Genomic DNA, 18835 nt, shown 5'->3' with positions numbered 1-18835 from the left:
GACAGTACAGGTTAATTATTTATTTACAGCATATGCCTGTCCGATAATCTTCAGTAATCGTTTTATGAGATGTTTGATTTTTTAAAGCTACCTTATCTGTACACAGGCAGAAAATACACCTATGATCTTCTAATCCACTGATCTACCAACTTTTTTAGAAGTAGTGGTACATGGTGGAAAATTTCTGATTAGATTAGAGACTTTGCTATGAAATACTAGTTAAATATGTTGTTGTTAGACAGTAAAGTGTTTTTTTTTTGTTTCTTTAAACCTAGTTTCAATCAAAAGTTAATCATCCAAGATTCAATAAATAAATGTTAAATGAGGGCGTCATAAACTTGTGACATTGCTCAACGTACTTGCCAAAGATGCAAAGTTGCTACTTTCTCATTGCTAACTTTCAGGATTTTTCAAAACAGTCAGTAACCACTTGGGTTTATTTTAGGAATGAAGGATATTAAAAGAAATACGCAAATTTGATTCTTAAAAACCAGACTAGGTTTAATTAATAACGTCTTATTATTTTCATTGACACAAATATACTTTGTGAAAAAAGGAATAAAAACTTAAATATAAATGTACAATAGTGGCCGAAGGGTCTATATTACAAGAAATGGTGAGGTGAAGATGAAGTTCTTCTGAAACAAAGAAGGATAAATGGGGATTAATTACAACATGCTTTATAAAAACACCATGTTTTAAGTAGCAGGAAGTTCGACCAAATAAATAATGAACAAGTTTCAATTCCTCTGAGGATTAAAGAACATAGAATATAGGATTGACTTAACAGAATTTTATCCTGAATAGAATCATTAGATTATTTATTCAGAGCTATTATTAAATTTTAGAACTGTTGTATATTATTACTAATTTACATGTTTTTAATAAATAAAGTTTTAATTTGTAATGTAATGCTTGTGGTAGGGAAGTGTGCTGGGGAATCACGAACATCGTAGTAATGGGATTTTAGGAAGGGGAGGTAACAAGATTGAGATTGCGGCTGGTTTCTTGTAGTTGTGGTATCTGTGTATAATTTATTTTGATGTTTTTATAACCTGATCTATGTTGGACATTGTGGATTGTTAATGTATTTACAAAAAAAAGCTTAAAACCGTTTGAGATTTGCATTAATTGGATTGAATATTTTAAAGAAAAATTTGATTCTGTGGGTAATAATCATAATTCTAAGAAAGGTTCCAACAATATAATATTTGATTTTAATACTTTATTGTAATTGCTAATTATATAGAATTTAAAAACATTGTTTACTTTAAGAACGGTTAATTGTAGTGTTTGCAGAGACTGAGGAAATCGTGTTAGTGAAAACTTTATTTGTTTTTACATAGTTTTTAATTTTAATTTGGATTTAATATACAATTTTATTTTACGAAATCAGAATTATCATTTCGGTGTCAACATTTTATTTCATTTTTGGACGATATCTTTTCCTGAGGAAATGTTTGAAAACAACTCTCGTTTTTTTAAGGGTTTGATTAATACATTTATGGTGTTAAAAGAACAGTGTTTAATAATTTAACTTTGATATTGCACAATAACCGTGAATTTTTATGAAAAGCTTACATTCAATTGCAGTAAGTTATAAATATTTTGATTGGAATTGACTTTCCACAACTAATCATAAACAGATAAAAAAATCATAGAGCAAGGTCCCTAACTCAGACCTTGATTTTAACTCTAACAAATCAACTGCACAACTGTTATTAATAGTAATAATTTATTTAATTGTAACTATTATTTCAAAACATTGTATTCTGGGTTGGATTTTATAATGAACAAAATCTATGTAACATTATACAGATTTACATATCAAAGAATATTAAAAATAATGAAAAAAAGTAGCTGAATGAAAATATTCAGCAAAGAACCATAAAAATAATAAAACTTTCTTACAATAAACTAACACCTAATTATAATTACTTACCACAGTATTCATATCTGTTATTATGTACTAACACTTACATTGTTAGTAAGAGGACTTGTGCTTATGCTTGTGTTTCCTGGAAGGAGGAGAATGTTTGCGTAGAGGAGGGGAGCGGGGAGAGGGGGAGCGATACTTGGACCGGGAACTTGGAGGTGTTGAGGATGAGCGAGACCGTCGCTTCCTGGAACTTGATGGTGAGCTGCGCTTGGAGCGAGACGGTGATGATTTTCTACTGTGAGGTGATTTCGAGGCTTTCCTCTTTCTTGGACTCCTGCTACGCGACCTATAAAATTCCAAGACTCATTTGATATAAGTTTTTCCACACAAAGAATAATGGCAACTACATAAATAATTTTAGAACTTTAATTGTCACCAAGACGGTAGCAGAGCAAGATATGTTACAAAATTTGATAATATCTAAAGGAAAGTTCACTTGATACGGCTAACAAGACCAATTTGAACTTTACTATAAGAGTAAGACTAAATACCAAATGATGGACAATACAAAGATTTTCTTTATAGATTTTTACATTTCATAATTTTAAAAAAATTCGCATACAACCCACCGGCTTATTTATGTGTGGTGCTTAAAAAGATTAATCCTTCCAGGACCACTACATTTTTCTAATATTTTAGAGTGACTTTGTGTGCAACTTTTTTCCTATAGCAAAGTCTAGTAATACAAGGATATTGCTATTATTTAGTCCACAAAGGAACAAGGGCAAATTGAGAGTGTTAACAATAAGATAGACAAATAAACAAAAACAACAATAGAAGACAACGGCTGTTCCAATATCTTGGAATAGAGTGAAAACAAGTAATACTGTATGAGAAATGACTGGAAGGAATGGCATCAGACATTATATATTTATATATTATTCTAAAAATACTAAGTACAAAATGTATATTGTTCAAATTATAGAAAAATACAAAGTACTAGAATAGATTGTCCACTTTTGTCTTTTTTCACATAGTAACATGAAGGGCCTAGAACAAATATAGATGCATAATAGCTTCTAGAGTATTAAAATATTTTATTTTTAATTATTTAATTTATTGGCTCTTTACAGTAATATTTGTGCTCCAGACCTTCTAACCCTTTTGAGTGCCAAGAGCCAATGAGATGGGTCCGTGGGTATTTCCGTAAAGTACCAAGGGCCGACTAGGCAAGCTTTTTGAATATTTATTATTCTGTTACTAAATGATAACATTAGTAACAGTAGCTAGCTAGCTAGTAACACAAGCTTTGTACTTAGTCTCATTTTGTACACAATAAACCAAATAAACATAGATTATCTATCTTGATTTGATTTTTTACAGCTGGTAAAAAATATTTGCAAATAAGAGAGAGAGAGAACTTATGTTGTTATCCGAGTGCAGATTTTCAATATTTTGCACTAATACACAGTAAAGTCATACTCAGTATTACAGATACTAATTTTTTTGAAACTTGGTAAGTTATGCTTGTTTCTACTTACACAGGGAATAATGAAAAAGTTGCATACAAATGTATAAGGTCAAAAACATACAATTTTTCTTTAACACGTAATAAAATTAAAACTAACTTTTTTGTATACAATTTTAATTTTAAAATGTCAATAGATTTTACCATCCAAATAAATATTAAAAATCATATCCTACTTTCCTCCTCACAAAATAAAACAAAAACCATCATATTATTTTTGTTTATTTTAGAAAAAGTTGTGAATTTAGTTTGTGGAATACTACAAAAATATCAAATATGTATATATAAAATTGAAACTCAGTAATCAAAAAAATTAAATTTTGGTTATACAGATACTTACTTTTTGGAAATTTGGTATGATCGTTCTTATGTACATAAGGAACAATAAAAAAGATACAAATACAAATAAATTAAGATAATAAAATTTCAATTTTTGTATTATAAAGTTAAAAAGCATTTTTTGCCTGTATTATTTTTTTATTTACAAACTTTAACATGTTTTATCATCCAAATAAATATTACAAGTTATAGACCTTCTTTTCTTTCTACACAACAAACAAAAATTCATCTCATTATGTTTATTTTTTTAAGTTATGAATTATTTGATGGAACACTACACAAACACCAAAAGAGTGCTTGGCACTGAGAAAGGCGAGTCCCTCAACAGTGCTTGGCACTCAAAGGGTTAATAGAAAAACATTAGTAAAACATTAATTTTACATAATATTAAAACATATGCAAACAAACAAACAAAATGCAGTTATCTAAGCAGGTAATGAACATAATGTTACCTCTAAGCAACTAAGGTTGAAGAAAACTTTTATGTTATGAAGCAAAACTTGATTACTATAAAAACATATTTCTATGTTACTTATTTGACGATTGCATAGAACTCACAACACAAGAGTGTACTAAATCTAGCATTTATACTCATTTTACTTACTCAAATATAAGATGAAATTATAAACTTAATGTTGGTCAAAAGGTCAAAGATTCAATAAAGAAAAATATCAGTTTGTAACTTGCATTTAGGAGGTAAAATGAATAAAGCATATTGTATTATTGATTTAGATATACATGTATATTATATTACATTTGTAGTGCGATTGTTTTTCAGTGTGTAATCACAATCAAACGAATTAAGAGTGGGGAAGAAGTGATCTATTATTAGCATTTATTTGTATTGAATTTAAAACATCTACATTCATCAAAGTATTTAGTTTGTAAAGTGAATGTTTATATATTTATAAAATGCATATTCCATACCTATAATATCTTGATACTAATCGACGCCTACATAATTTTATGAGTTAAAAAAATACAACTAATAGTAATATTTCATAATTTCGTATTTTTTAATAAAATCTGCAAAATTATTCAATCGATTGGATATGAAATACTCTATAAGGTATCTTTCAAAGCACTTTTCATTTTTAATTACAGCTGATAACCTAAGTATTTATTCCCCAAGTAATGCATGATGATTCTTCTTTAAAAACTACAATTTGTGTACCACTATGAATGAAGCCAGTAGAATACCTAAGGTTAACACCCAATACCGTCAATTTATTTAGCCTATATAACAGTTTTGTGTATAAGATAGCTTGGTAAATATAAACGCTGTACATCATCATTATTTTTAAATAAGGAATATCATCCCTTACTGATAGTATTTCTGTATATTATGAGTTCAAAATTACCTGTGTGATTTCTTTATGGGCGTCGGACTATCAGAATCACTTCTTGCTCTTTTAGACTTACGTGTAGTTCTGCAAAGAAAACAAATAGGGGCATTATAAAATATGACCAGATTTACTCGCTTACCAGTCAGCGTGTAGTTATCAAATATAAGATAACACTTACTTAGAGTACGGATAAACCTTATCACCCTATTTTGTGTATCCAAATCCTTGTCTCCCTTGAAAATTAAAAAAACAGTAGTAAAACCAACACACTTCATTGGCCACTTTCGCACATATTCAATTTATTTTCGCAAATAAGACTAATGTGTAGAACTAGAATTTTATATTTAATTTCAGGTCAAAATTTACTATGTATTAAAAAATTCTTGGGGATCAGCATTGATTTTATCAACAACAACTCAAAATTTCCGACTTAAAAAGGTAAATGCAACTGCAAAGTATCTGTATTTGCATAAAGGAAGTGAAATATTTCAGACAATTAGTTAGGTAGACACGACTTTTCCTGATTTAGCCACCAGTAGGTTAAATTCAAGATAAGATTAAACCCAATTGTTTGAACCCCAAATCCAAAATAGTGTATTTGACAATAACATATCATGGTACAAAAGCAATTTTTCATACGTTTCTACACTTAGTGTGAAATGATCTCAAAATTGTTAAAAAAGCCTTCTTTTGTTGATTTTCTATTAAGAGTTATTAAAATTTGGCTGGCACTTTTGCTTGATCCTAAATTATGAGTACAAGTAAGCCAAAGTCTCTCATATGCGGCATTTACGTTTAAAAAGCATCTATAATTATTGGTTAAGGTGAGTAACTAAGAGAATAGATTGCAAGACTATTCATTATTATGTTGTTGAACGCACATCAAGTGGATTACAATAGATAAGATTATAAGATTGCATTCTACAAAGCAAAGTTGAAACAAAATTGTACATTCTGATAAGTTTGTTGCATGTACTAATTCTATTACGAATGTAACACCCACTCAGCAATTAGTCAATTATTTAATTAAAGCAATTATCTAAAAATAAAACTGAGAACACATAACTAATTTTTTTAGCACAATTTGTTGAAAGAGCTAGTAACTATTTAACTGTCCAAAACTCTATTAAAAGCAGATTCTAAAGAAAATTATTATATAAAAATAAATGCTGGAAGTTACTCATAAAACTATAAACAATATATGTGTTAGCGCCTCAAACTCACATTACTAATGTCTCTCGGCTTTCATCTGGAGATGAACTTTTTCTTGATTCTCGTTTCTCCTTTTCCTTTTCTTTCTTTTCCTCCTTTCTCCCTCCTTTTTCAGCCTAAATAAAAGATACAACCAATACATGAATATTAGACGGTAACAACACAAAAGTTTATAAGTACAACACATTAAAACATAAATCTAACGATAAAAAAACGAGAGAAAATGAATAACTAATTAATTGCTTATAAGAAAGGATTGAACAACACTGAAGATATCAAAACTGACCTTTCTCAGAAGTTTTCTTCTGTAATGTTCCACTTGGTGAGCAATTGTAAAGTTGTACTTCAGACTGCGCTTGCCTGACTCTAGCTCATCTTGGTACTGCATTACCTTCAACTCTATTTCCCTTAGTTTGGCCCTTCTGTCATCATTGGAATCTCTGAAAAAAAAAAAAAACACTATTTACAAATTAAGTTCTGTTAAAAACAAAAATAAGTTTATAAAACATAATAGTACTTATTGAGGAGTTAAACAAAAATAATGGACATAAAAGTATTGAAATTATGATAAGAGAATATACTGTCGACATATGCAGTGTTTTTATTTGATTATTGTTTGTTATCATACTATCATATTAAGAATCGATTAAAAAAAAAGAAATGATATGCACATAGCGATTGGGAGATGTAGAACTTTGTGCAGAGGTAAAGAAAAATAATATACTAATAAGTTTAAACAGAGTATGATATATTTTAAAACATTCTGCAGGATGAAGACCGGGATTTTTTAAGCATGTTTTTTATTAGTACAATGTTTTCCTTTGGTGTTACACTTGTATGTCGGACGGCATCTGACATTGTACATCACTTTTACTTCATTTTCAGCATGTCTGTGCTGTTTCCAATCGGTACTATGATCAAACAGCATTCTCAGGAACTAAGAAATGATATTTCCAGAACAATTATCATTATTGTTACTTTTGGGTATGTTGTTGTAGTCAGTTTCACACGTGATTTAAATGTGTTACCGATAAAAAATCTTTATATCTATAAAGTATTAAAATCTTTTATAATCAAAGCAGCAGTTTTTACAATGCAAATTCACATTATAGTCAGAGAAGAATAAACGTTCAAGTTCCGAGACCCCATCTAACCTTGTTTAAAAAATTCTATCTTTTTTTAGGACCCAAGTTTTTTAATTGTTTACCAGAATATTTAAGAAAATGTAAAATCAAAAATAAGTTTGTTAAAATGCTTCAGCATTTTTTGTTATTAGAAGAAGATGTAGACAGGTTTTACAACACTATAGTATGATCATTACACTTTTAAATAATAATAATAATAATAATAATAATTTTATTTGTCATGAAAATGTATTACATCATTGACAAAGTCATAGTATATTGCTTATTGTTAACCAAGTCAATACAATAGTCAATAAAGTCTTACAAGTAAATTAAATAAAATAAATAAAAAATCACAAAAAATGACAGTACAAATTGTCAGTAACAGTAACAAACACATTAAAAAATCAATACTTTTGGTGTTGAAGAATTCATCTAGACTGTAAAAAACCGGATTCTCCAACAACCAGGAATATAACTTATTCTTAAAGATATCAAAGGGATATGAGCAATATTTTTTCTCCATCCAGAAAGTTATAAATTTTCAAAGATACTACAACATGACTGGTGAGGGTTTTGCTTAATCGAAAATGTCCAATTTCAGCATTGTTTCGATTACGCGTGTTGTGGTCATGAATTTTATGTTTAAAATTTAACAAATTTGGATTTTTATGGATGTAAACCACCGAGTCATAATATATACAAATTTAGAACCGTCTGAAAACGAAAATTTATGAAATGGGGTTTGCAATGCTCTCTGGTATCACACTTTTTTAGAGCCCTAATTGCCTTTTTTTGTAATACTAGTATTTCGGAAATTCTGGTGCAATTACCATATAGGACTAATCCATATCTAAAAACAGATTGGAAAAAGGCAAAGTATGCGGCTCTTATAGAATTTAGTGGTACAATATCATTCAGTCTACTCAGAAGATAAAATGACTCGTGAGAGTCTTTTATTTAGATAATCAATATGTGTTGCCCATGTCAAATTTTCTATCAAGGTTGATACCCAAGAATTTAACTGAGTCTGAATAGCTTTTCGTCCAATGACCCAGCAATATGCCTAAGAGTAAACAACATTTTTGTTGTTTTGTCTTTATTTAGCAAAAACCCATTAGCATGAAACCAGTTTGATGCATTTTTTAATGTATCATTTGCCAACAGCTCCAGATCATGTACACTTTGACTGACATTAAAAGTGTAGTATCATCTGCATATAATATGGTTTTCGAGTTAAGAGATAATGGTAAATCATTTATATAGATTAAAAAGAGTGGGGGACCTAGGACGGAGCCCTGTGGAACTCCCCACTCCACTCACGAGGGCTTCTTTAGACCACTTTACCATTATTAAAGACCAGTTGCTTGCGATTGTTAATATATGATTCAAAAAAATTTAGATTAGGCCCAGAAAATCCGTAATGTTTTAGTTTAGATATAAGAATTTTTACTATCAACACAATCAAAGGCCCTGCTCAAGTCACAAAAAGTAGCCCGAGCAAAGCCCTTGCTCTCGAAAGCTGAAGTGAATTTGTCTAACTAATTGATCTAGAGCATTAAAAGTTGATTTATCCTTTCTAAACCCCAAATTGTGAAGGTTCCAGAAGGTTTATTACTTTCCCAGAAAGTAGTAATTTGCTTACAAACCAATGATTCAATTAGCTTACCCAATACAGGAATACAGAAATTGGGCGGTAGCTTTTGAGGTTGGTCCTTAGGACCCCTTTTAAAAATTGGACATACTCGTGAAATCTTGAGTTGCTCAGGGAAAATACCGTCATGAAGCAGATGATTAATAGACACTGCCAGAGGTTCAGCCACACTACCAATAATACTTTTTAACAAATTGTTAGACATACTAATATATGTCTTGACTATCAGAATTGCTCATTCCCCTGACAGCATCCAAAACATCATTTGAAGTAACAATTTTCCATTTAAAATGTACTAAGCTATCATTAGAGATTGATTCCATAAGTTCAACAAATGTAAAACTGGAATTAACAACCTTATTTTTAATTTCTTTTACAGATTCGAGAAAAAAAAAATCATTAAACACATCAGGCTCAATATTACAAATATTTTGTTTGCTGTTTGCTGTATTATATTTAATTACATCCCAGGCAGCTTTACATTTTATTTTTACTATTTTGAATGTACTCAACATTTTTAGCATGTTTTTGCCTCATTTATAGAACACCTGTATTTACACTTCAACTCATAAAACCCCATATTTAGATGTATATTATCCCTGTTTACATTTTCTTAATCTGTCCAAGAACAGTAGCCTTTCCTTCATGATAGCTAATTCAGTTGTATACCAATCCTGTTTGTATTTTGTTTTTATGCTCTGTTCTTTTTCTATTTACCCTTTTAACAACTTTGTAATGATTAATACTATTCAGTAATAACATCAAAAATTTTAGTAAATAGTGTTGCAGAACTTTGCTTAGTATATTCACTTAAACAAGGACGGCCAATCATAAGACTCCAGAAGTAAAGAGAGAGGTTTAATATTCTTTTTAGGTAGTACCATGCTTTGAATACTATTTATATGTTGAGAGGTACCCCTTGAGTCAACAAATCCGTCTTTTTGACATGCATTAACAAGTATCCCATCATGATCTGAGTAAGGAAACGATAAGGTAGTTACAGAGGAGACATATAAATTGTGATTAAAGATAAAAACATTATCTAGGCAATTTTTTACCCCTGGTTGCATTTTTATTCAAGGGAAAAAGTTTGAACTGTCTTAAAATGTTTAAAAATTCATTTGCAGTTTTTGGTATGTTTTGTAATATCAAACTTACTATTAAAATCACCCCCAATTTATAATAGTGTAAAATTTCCAATTCATAATAAAATTTAAAAATTTCTCCATTACTAGCAAAAATTCCTGTGGATTGCCATTGGGAGAGTGATATACTGAAACTACAACAGTTTTTACAATCATCTAGTATTGCAGCTGCTGCCTCAAAATTTAGTTCGTCACAAAACCTTGTTACATCACATTCCCCTAGGCTTTAGTCTATCACTAACAAATATACAGGTTCCTCCTCTTATTTGTTTTGATCTACAAAAATCTGCAGCACAGAAAACCCAATGGGATAAGAACTAATAATTTCATCTTTTGACATCCAGTGTTCTGTTAAGCAAACCACTGAAATATTTAAATCAAGCAAGAAACTCTCCAAAACAGAAACCTTATTCTTTAAAACCTTGAATATTTAAGAAGATTATATTAAGGCTGAATTGATTTTTGTATTGTGCATGGCAGTGCTGTACATACAGGGTAGGCTAAATACATTGTCCTGATCTATCAGGTGACAGAGATAAATTAATTTGACTTATATTAGTACTATTTACAGTTGTGTTTAAAATATCTTGAACGACACCCTTACTGATCTCAACAAGCACAGCACTAGACACTTTAGAACCTATATTTTCCAACCGCACTACAATTTTTCACTTTCATTTTGAAATGCTGAATGTGTGAAAGGCGGCTGAGCTGCAGAGTGGGTCATGGTCAAAGGTGTTGCTCTCGGTACGGAGTCTTCAACACGGCTGTCTGCTGACTTCTGTAGTTTGATGGTATTGCAGAGAGATTGACTGTTTTAACTTTTTGATAAACTCAAGATGAGACATACCGTTTTGTAATTCTCCAGATCCTTCATCAAAAGATACAACTTTGATAATTGCTCCAGTGCGATGTTGAAAATCTACAAGTTTTTTAGCAAAATATTGTATTGGAACATTATCCCGTACACAGCCCATTGGAGAGCAAATAAGCTGTTTTAAATTTTTTTAATTTGAAATCCTGTAGAAACTGTTCAAAGCTTGCATCATAGTCAATCAAATTAGGCTTTTGGTAATGTCTAGTTTTCGTCACAAGACCATAAATAGTTGCTCCTTCAGTTTTTTGACATGTCAGATGATTATTAATAAAGTCATTAGGTTGTGGTCTATTAAATTTTTCTCTGAAAACCACTGCCCACGCCCTGAGTCATTTTAACGTCAGCTGAAATACAGTGAGAGAAAGCCGTGTCAGCAGAGTTTTTAAATTCTTCTATGACATCAAACATATTACTTTCAACTAAATTAATTGGTAAGGTTGTATCCATTCTCTTCTCTTTATCCTGCTGAAAGATTGAACTTATAGTGTCTGAAATTGAATACGCCAATTTAGTTTTTCCCCTGTTGTTCAAATGCAACCCGTGGTGTGTAAAGTGGAAACGTTTGAGTACTAGATCCAGATCAATAAGGTGAACGGAGTCAAGACGACTAACTAACTCTCTTATATATAGTTTGTTAGCTTTGAGAATATGATTATGGTAACTATCAGTAACATGTAGATCACACCTCGCTGGGATTGTCGTTAAAAGTAGTACAGGTGTCTTTTTGCTTAACTGAACCAGTTCTTGTTCCAAGGTTGAGTAAATTGGACGAAAGTCCTTACATAGAGTGTCATTAGTTCCTCCCATCACAAAGATGACATCATCCTTAGTATGTGAAAGCAGTCTCAGCTACTTGGAGGAGGCAGGCATTTGGGCATAAACTGAGCCTACTACTTTAAGGTTGTTTGGATTAATCCACTCAATTTTCTGTGCCAGTCCTCTACCCTGACTATCTGAGTACAATGAGAGTCTCAGTTTCCCTCCCATATCATTTCCTAAACTGGACAGCTTCTTTTTGGTGGAATTTTTGTTTTCACGAGGTTTTTGCAAATTTGTCTTGTTAATATTTAGTGTTTTGTTTCGAGGTATTTCTTCTGTTCTTATTCGTCTTGATGTAAAATATCAGCTGCTTTAGTGTATTTGTACTGAAATTTAGATACTGATGTTTATGGACCAAGAATGCAAGCTGTGCCCTCTTTGTTATAATATCAGCTTCTGATAGAGGTAGAAGAATTTCTTCAAAGAGGCTTGGTGACAAAGAAATGCACCCCTCAGACAGTTTTGAAATAATAATATCAGTTGTCAAGAGCATATGGATACCGCAATCATCGTTATTGGTTTGTTTTTGGAGTCTGAATACTTGCTACTGAAACTTTTTTAGACATGTTAAAATATGTATTAATTTTAAAAGCAATCTTCTCTGCATGTAGTAAGTTATAATCACCTTTAGAGTCAAAATGGTAAAAATTGGCTACCCACTTTATCCCATAATAATAAGCTCCAGTGGGATCCAGAGCCTCCAATGTTTTGGATTTCAGATGAGTCATTAACTGGGAAAAAATAAAATTTTTTTATTATGCAGCTGCAGAGGTTTTGATAAGACTGTCATAGTCATCAAATATTTTTACAGCCAGTGTAATTACTGGGTTTGAGAAAATGAACATCTCCTTGTACAATGTTATTATTCAAAATGTTGGAGTAGGCATCTACTGTATCATCAGTGACCCATTTTGCTTCTATAAGTGATATTGGTATGTTTTCTTTCATTTCGATCTCTGGATTTGGAGAGCTAGCTTTGTCTGATGTATTTTTGTTCCCAAGTGATGCAGAGTACAGATCTTTTGTTTCCAGAGGAAGGGTACCGTCCTCAGATATGAGGCTTTTAGGGGTCGAGCTAGAATGAAGGCTTGTCGTCTGTATTTTGTTTGCCATTTCTGCCATAGAGAGACGCCTGTTAGATCAATTGAGTAATCTATATGTAGAGGGTTTTCAACAGTTATGGAGCTGTTTATCATTTATTTTGGGAGTTGATGTTTTGTTTGAGGTGTCCTGCAACACTGATGGTTTAAATTAGTTAAATCTGCTGTTTGCAAACCTTTTGTAAAAGAAGTTGGGGTTTTACAATTAACTTTAATTGTAACTTTATATTATAATTTACCTGAAAATCTGATCAAAATTTCACGTATATTCCGTTTTATGTTACTTTTTTAGAAGTTAATCTAGTTATAGTTGTTTCAGAGTGTATCATTACGAGGATCTGGTAGGGCAGTCCTTTTTTTCGAGTTGCTGTTTCTTTCTGTGTACTAGTGTAATTCCCGAACAGGTATTCTGTTACCTCGGGCTTTATTGTTGATTTTAGTTTAAGATCTACTGTATGTAAAATGTACAACTGACAACAATAAAGAAATTTTTCATTCGTTTCCTAGCCTATTTTCAGATGCATTCGCTTAAATAATTCAATGTTGTTACCGAATATGCCTTTATTTTTGTTCCTGATTCCGTAGTTATCCCTGAGAGAATGACGATATTCAAATACTTATAAATATATATAAAGTGATGATGATGTTCTTCCAACACCGGAAAACGTAAGACAGTGATAGTGATAACAGGCTAGGCCTAACTGCAAATAATGGTGGTGATGAATTGGACAACAGTTGGTGGTCTGTTTATGAAGGACTTGATTTTCCTCATTTTCCTGACACATTGTTAGGTGAGAAATGACCTAACACATGTGAATGTGAAAGTTATTAGTTCTTGAGAATGCTGTGCAATCACAGCACCAATCGGTTTATAATAAAGTAAAAGTGATGTCATTATAATGTTGGATGGTGTCCGGCATACGTGTTGTAAGAGTTCCAACTTAATCTCAGTTTAAATCTTAATGAAATTCACAGCTCTTTCACGTGATCCCCCGTCTCATTCAGCAGTCATCTCTTGATGAAACAACAAGAATGAAGAAAAATGTATATTTTTTATAATGCTTCACTGTTTTGTGATTTAAGAATCAAGAATCTTTATTAGTCATTATAACACCATTAAAATGCATCGACATCGTCACCAAAGCTTAAATAAAATATTAGATCAAAATATATTACATAAAATGTTAATTCCAGTGAAAACCTGACTGGCCGAGATGAAATAACAGTATCCTATGTATAACTAAGCATGGACAATCAACAATAAATACATGTATTAATAGATTCTGGCCTAGATTCGGGTTTCTATCAAGTCAGTTTTACTTACTGCTACTGCACTCAGAGCTTAGGGAAGATATCAGAATTTTCAAAATTATTATCATATATCCGAAAGATGAACAATGTGCAATATTAATTTATTTCTTGACTTCACAACACAGACCTACACTCTACTTCTGTTATAAACTGTTCTGTTATAGATACTGTAGGAGGACTGCCTGAACTGGAGGAAATCAGCACTTCAAAGTATCTCGGAGTGACAATAGATGACTCTCTGACGTGGACACACCACATTGACAACCTCTGTAAAAGGCTTAGCGCAGGACTGTACGTGATCCGCAGGATGAAACATATCAGCGACCTAGGAACAGCTAAAACTGCATACCATGCTCTCTACGAATCACATCTTCGATACGGTATAACAGTCTGGGGAGGTACCACACTAGGCAACCTGCAACGGGTTCTAGAACACCAAAAGAGAGCAATTCGGATCCTTGCAAGCCTACGCACAAGAGAATCATGCAGGCAAGCTTTTCAAGAACTGAAGATTCTCACTGTGGTTAACCTATACATCCTGGAAGCTGTGACCTACGTACACCTGAAATCATCCGATGAAGTGATGACTGGAGCACAGCAACATGACTACAACACTCAGCATGCTGCAAACTACCATCTTCCAGCTCACTGCCTAGCGTCCACGGAGAAGAAGCCAATGTATGTCGGAGCAAAGCTGTGGAACGCCCTCCCACTAGAACTGAAGAGGAGAGACCGACTGCAGTTTGGACACAAACTAAAACTCTGGCTTCAAGACCATCCATTCTACACAATAAATGAATTTTTAAACAGAACTTTCTAACCTGCTGTAACAAAAGAAAATCTGACGACTGTACTGTTCTCTAAGAATATGTTCAATAAAGAATATTTATTTTATTTATTTATTCAGTGTTTAAGTCGCACATTTTTAACAGTAAAACAATGTAACAACTGTATTCACCGATATACCGCTTCTTTCCAATTTCAACTGCTGAACTGAATCTGTATTGTTGGTCAATATTTACACTACATTACATATTTACACACAAAATGTATGTGTGACCTACAAGATACTATCGTCTCACACACGAGAATGTGATGCTTTTTTAGCAGCCGACCTTGTTGACAAGGGATGAAATAAAATGCAAAGTGAAATCAATCGTGACATTATACGGCTAAAATACCAATAGTTGCAAGGAATATAAACTATGTGAGTAAAATTGCGAACTACATTGGAAATCAGATACTGTACGTATTATTTTCTCACTGACGGACTCGGCCTGACACGGGATTGGAAACAATTAAAGATTTATTATTACTGACAGTGTTAGTGATATTAATAATTATAAATGAAATTAATTCTTTTGATTTTGGATATGTTTATATAGTCAAAAGACTAGACACATACTGAAAAATTCATTTAAAATGAAATATTTTAAGAGTAATCATAAAGTAATGAATCTTGTTGCCAAAAAATATTTTAATGTTAGAATTCAAGCAGTCTCAATACTTTTATCTACATGTACTAAACAAAAATTACAGCTCATGCTACAGCTGTTAATGTTACAGAGACTTAGTTAAGTGTTTTAGATTTTGCAATAGCTAACGAGTCGAGTCTATTATAACATAGGTGATATAAGATAAACAATGTTGGGAGGTTAGGGGTTAGTTTACCTAAGGTCCAAGTTGGAGGTGTCCTCCTCCTGGGAGTCCTCCTGAGAGTGGTTGGTCTGCTCCAAGGTCTCCCACTTACTGGTGGTCATGGCCTGGGCCTCCACGAGGTCTGGATCCACCGTCTCCCAGCGAGACATGACGAAGCCAGGACCAGCTGTGCGAGTTTCTCCTCGTCCTTGCCCCGACTTGCCCTCTCCCTCACTTCCAGCATCCATTGGCATGCCATCAATGTCCTCCTCCACCACTGTGTCACAAAGCTTATTAATTCACTAATACTACACAGAAACTTAAGTTTAAAAAATTTCAGTTTGATTTCATAATTCTATTCACAAACAAGGAAAATATTGAAGACAGATGGTAAACTGTTAACTGATTTCTATTTCTTTGATGGTGATAAATTACTTAACGAGTAAAAAATATTACATTTTACTGTGTCTGCCACAAGCACTCCTTTTTTTAGGAAAAGAGGACCATCAATATAAAATAACTATTGAATAGGTAAATTGATGCAATAAAACACTGTACAGTTCTATATACAACATTAAAGGCAGCATCTCATCGAACGTCCATCCATTCACTGGACGGATTTTAATGCCTTGGACGTATGGACAAATTTGTTTGCATCTTGTCTTTCAGTTGAAATAATGGCATTTAGTGTACCACGGCGTAGCAATGATTTTATGGGAAGTGTTCCAGTTCCAGCAGTGATGACAAAAATACAGTCTTACTGTATTCAGTTAGTAACTAGAACATTTGTTGCATTGGTGAATCCCACCATTTGATAGCAGATTTAGAGGGGGACGAAGAGAGATTCAGATGGTATTTTAGACTGAGTAAAGAACAATTCGAAGAGGTTTTGACATTTATAGAGAATGATATAAAGAGGGAAGACACATATTACAGGAAAAACAATCACAACCAGAGAACAGCTTGCTGTAAGCTTGAGGTAGGCTTTTTTCAAACTATTACCAGCAAATATTATTTTTATTTATCATACAGCACAAGATATGTTGATATTTATTAAATTTTAATGTTAAACGAGCTACAAATTTGAATTTTGTAAGCAAACTCAGCAAAATCTGTTATACGACACATGTAAATTGTTATCAATTAAATTTTACTGTTATTAATGTTATAAAGAAAACAAATTAAAGAAGAGATTTGCTATAGAAGTACTAAGAAACAATTCTTGCAATACTGTACATTTCTTGTGAACATGTTCTTAAAGACAGGAAGAGTAGCTAACAAGGCTTTTCAAGTACTGACAAGGTCTACATCATGCAAGCAGAGGACAGACATGTTATCAACTTACTGGGAACTCCGTCAATGTCGTCGTGAGCTTGGTGGTTCAATGCTCCCTTGAGGAGAGCTGCACCGTCCAGCGGCACTCCGTCCAAGTCTTCATTATCCTCAGGATCTTCCACTTCCTGCTCAACCTCCCCCAATCCCTGCTCTTCCTCACTCTCTGATCCTGCCTCCTCCACAGCCTATGGTAATAATTCCATCAATTTTTGATCAAGGTCAAATTATTTTTATATTATACTGCTTAAAAATACGTTTAACGATAACAAATATTTACAGCCCATTTCCGGTACTAATTGTGATGTGAGTAAAAAATATGTTAAAAATTACTTAACTTGTTAAATAACGTTTTAGGGTTGTACAAATGCTAATCCTTCTACAATAGATCTGAATCACAACTATTTATCTACCTACATAAAATAGATAGTAATCTCTATCCAAGCACATTAAAATTACAGGTGCAAATAAAACACTTGAAGAACTTACATCGCTAGTTAACCCAAGGAAAGCATTCTGGATTCTGATGAGGAAATCCTTTGAATAAACTGCCCAGTCTTCCCAAGCTTGGAATATCTTCATTACTCGCATCCTGAACCCTTCCGCTTTCATTCTACTCTCTATGCTTTTGTAAGTTTGGTGAATTTCGGTGAAGATTGGTATCAGCCTAGCTTCCAACCTACAAACAACACAAAAATCAATTATTAATAATAAAATTAAAATAATTGAGTGATAAAAATTTGTAATTTACAACTTTCTCATTTATTGTTCATTTTATGCTTCCTAAAAATGTAGGTATAAAATACCATGTAATACAGTGCTTTTTTATCATAAGTTTTTAATTTCAATAAGTGAAATATATATATATTTAATAAATTTGTATAAAGAGAATGGCCTGATTTAGTTTCAATACAGATTGAATAACAGTAAGTACTTTGCCCTGCCTTGTTTACTGTTTGACCTTACAATGAGGATGTACTTTTACAAAATAATTATTGTAATATGAAGTTCTACGGAATTCACATAGATAATTGCCTATCATGGAGTTTCCATATAGATTACATTTCAGGCAAGCTGTCCAGAGTGATATTTTTAAAGCTATCTAATAAATTACATAGATAAAGAATTTGCCAAAACAGCATACTTTGCTTTTTCAGTTTGTATAAAGATATGGCCTAATTTTTTATGGAAATTGTTCTAGAATGAGTGAAATGTTAGTATTACAGAAGAAGCCTTTAAGGATTATCACAAATCACAATCTTTACAACATTGCAAACTTCTATTCTGATATGCAAATTCAGAGACTAATTAATCTATACCTTTTTAATCTATTAAGATATACATTACAAAATTCAGACAAACTAAATTTTGTTTCCACACAAATAATCAAAACATAAACCACATTAAATGAGCATTATACCTAACAATGTAAACTAATTAATTACATGTAAAACAATTAAATGTAAACTTGTAAAATCAAAAGTTAGGCTACAATTCGCAGTGAATTATTCGGAATAAGTATAAATGACTA

At 32.1% G+C, this 18835-nt stretch overlaps 1 protein-coding gene across 2 annotated transcripts in view; it reads right to left on the bottom strand.

Moving 5' to 3' along the window:
* Positions 1-475: 475 nt before the first annotated feature.
* LOC124361844 (U2 snRNP-associated SURP motif-containing protein) overlaps positions 476-18835 on the bottom strand; it is a 62823-nt gene continuing 44463 nt past the window's right edge. The window contains exons 14-21 of one of the 2 annotated variants that reach the window (XM_046815865.1): positions 17794-17983; positions 17318-17492; positions 16006-16249; positions 6591-6744; positions 6317-6420; positions 5108-5176; positions 1981-2225; positions 476-638 (exon numbers count right to left, since the gene is read on the bottom strand). In XM_046815865.1, the coding sequence (XP_046671821.1) occupies positions 1985-2225; positions 5108-5176; positions 6317-6420; positions 6591-6744; positions 16006-16249; positions 17318-17492; positions 17794-17983 (1177 nt within the window). In that variant the 3' untranslated portion in view covers positions 476-638; positions 1981-1984. The remainder of the gene's footprint in view (positions 639-1980; positions 2226-5107; positions 5177-6316; positions 6421-6590; positions 6745-16005; positions 16250-17317; positions 17493-17793; positions 17984-18835) is intronic. The other variant, XM_046815866.1, reaches the window with a different exon arrangement.

This window comes from Homalodisca vitripennis, chromosome 5 (assembly GCF_021130785.1).
Source record: "Homalodisca vitripennis isolate AUS2020 chromosome 5, UT_GWSS_2.1, whole genome shotgun sequence".
In the NCBI taxonomy this organism is placed as follows: domain Eukaryota; kingdom Metazoa; phylum Arthropoda; class Insecta; order Hemiptera; family Cicadellidae; genus Homalodisca; species Homalodisca vitripennis.
The sequence above is the reverse complement of the archived record's forward strand: the minus strand, read 5'-3'. Positions and strand labels throughout refer to the sequence as shown.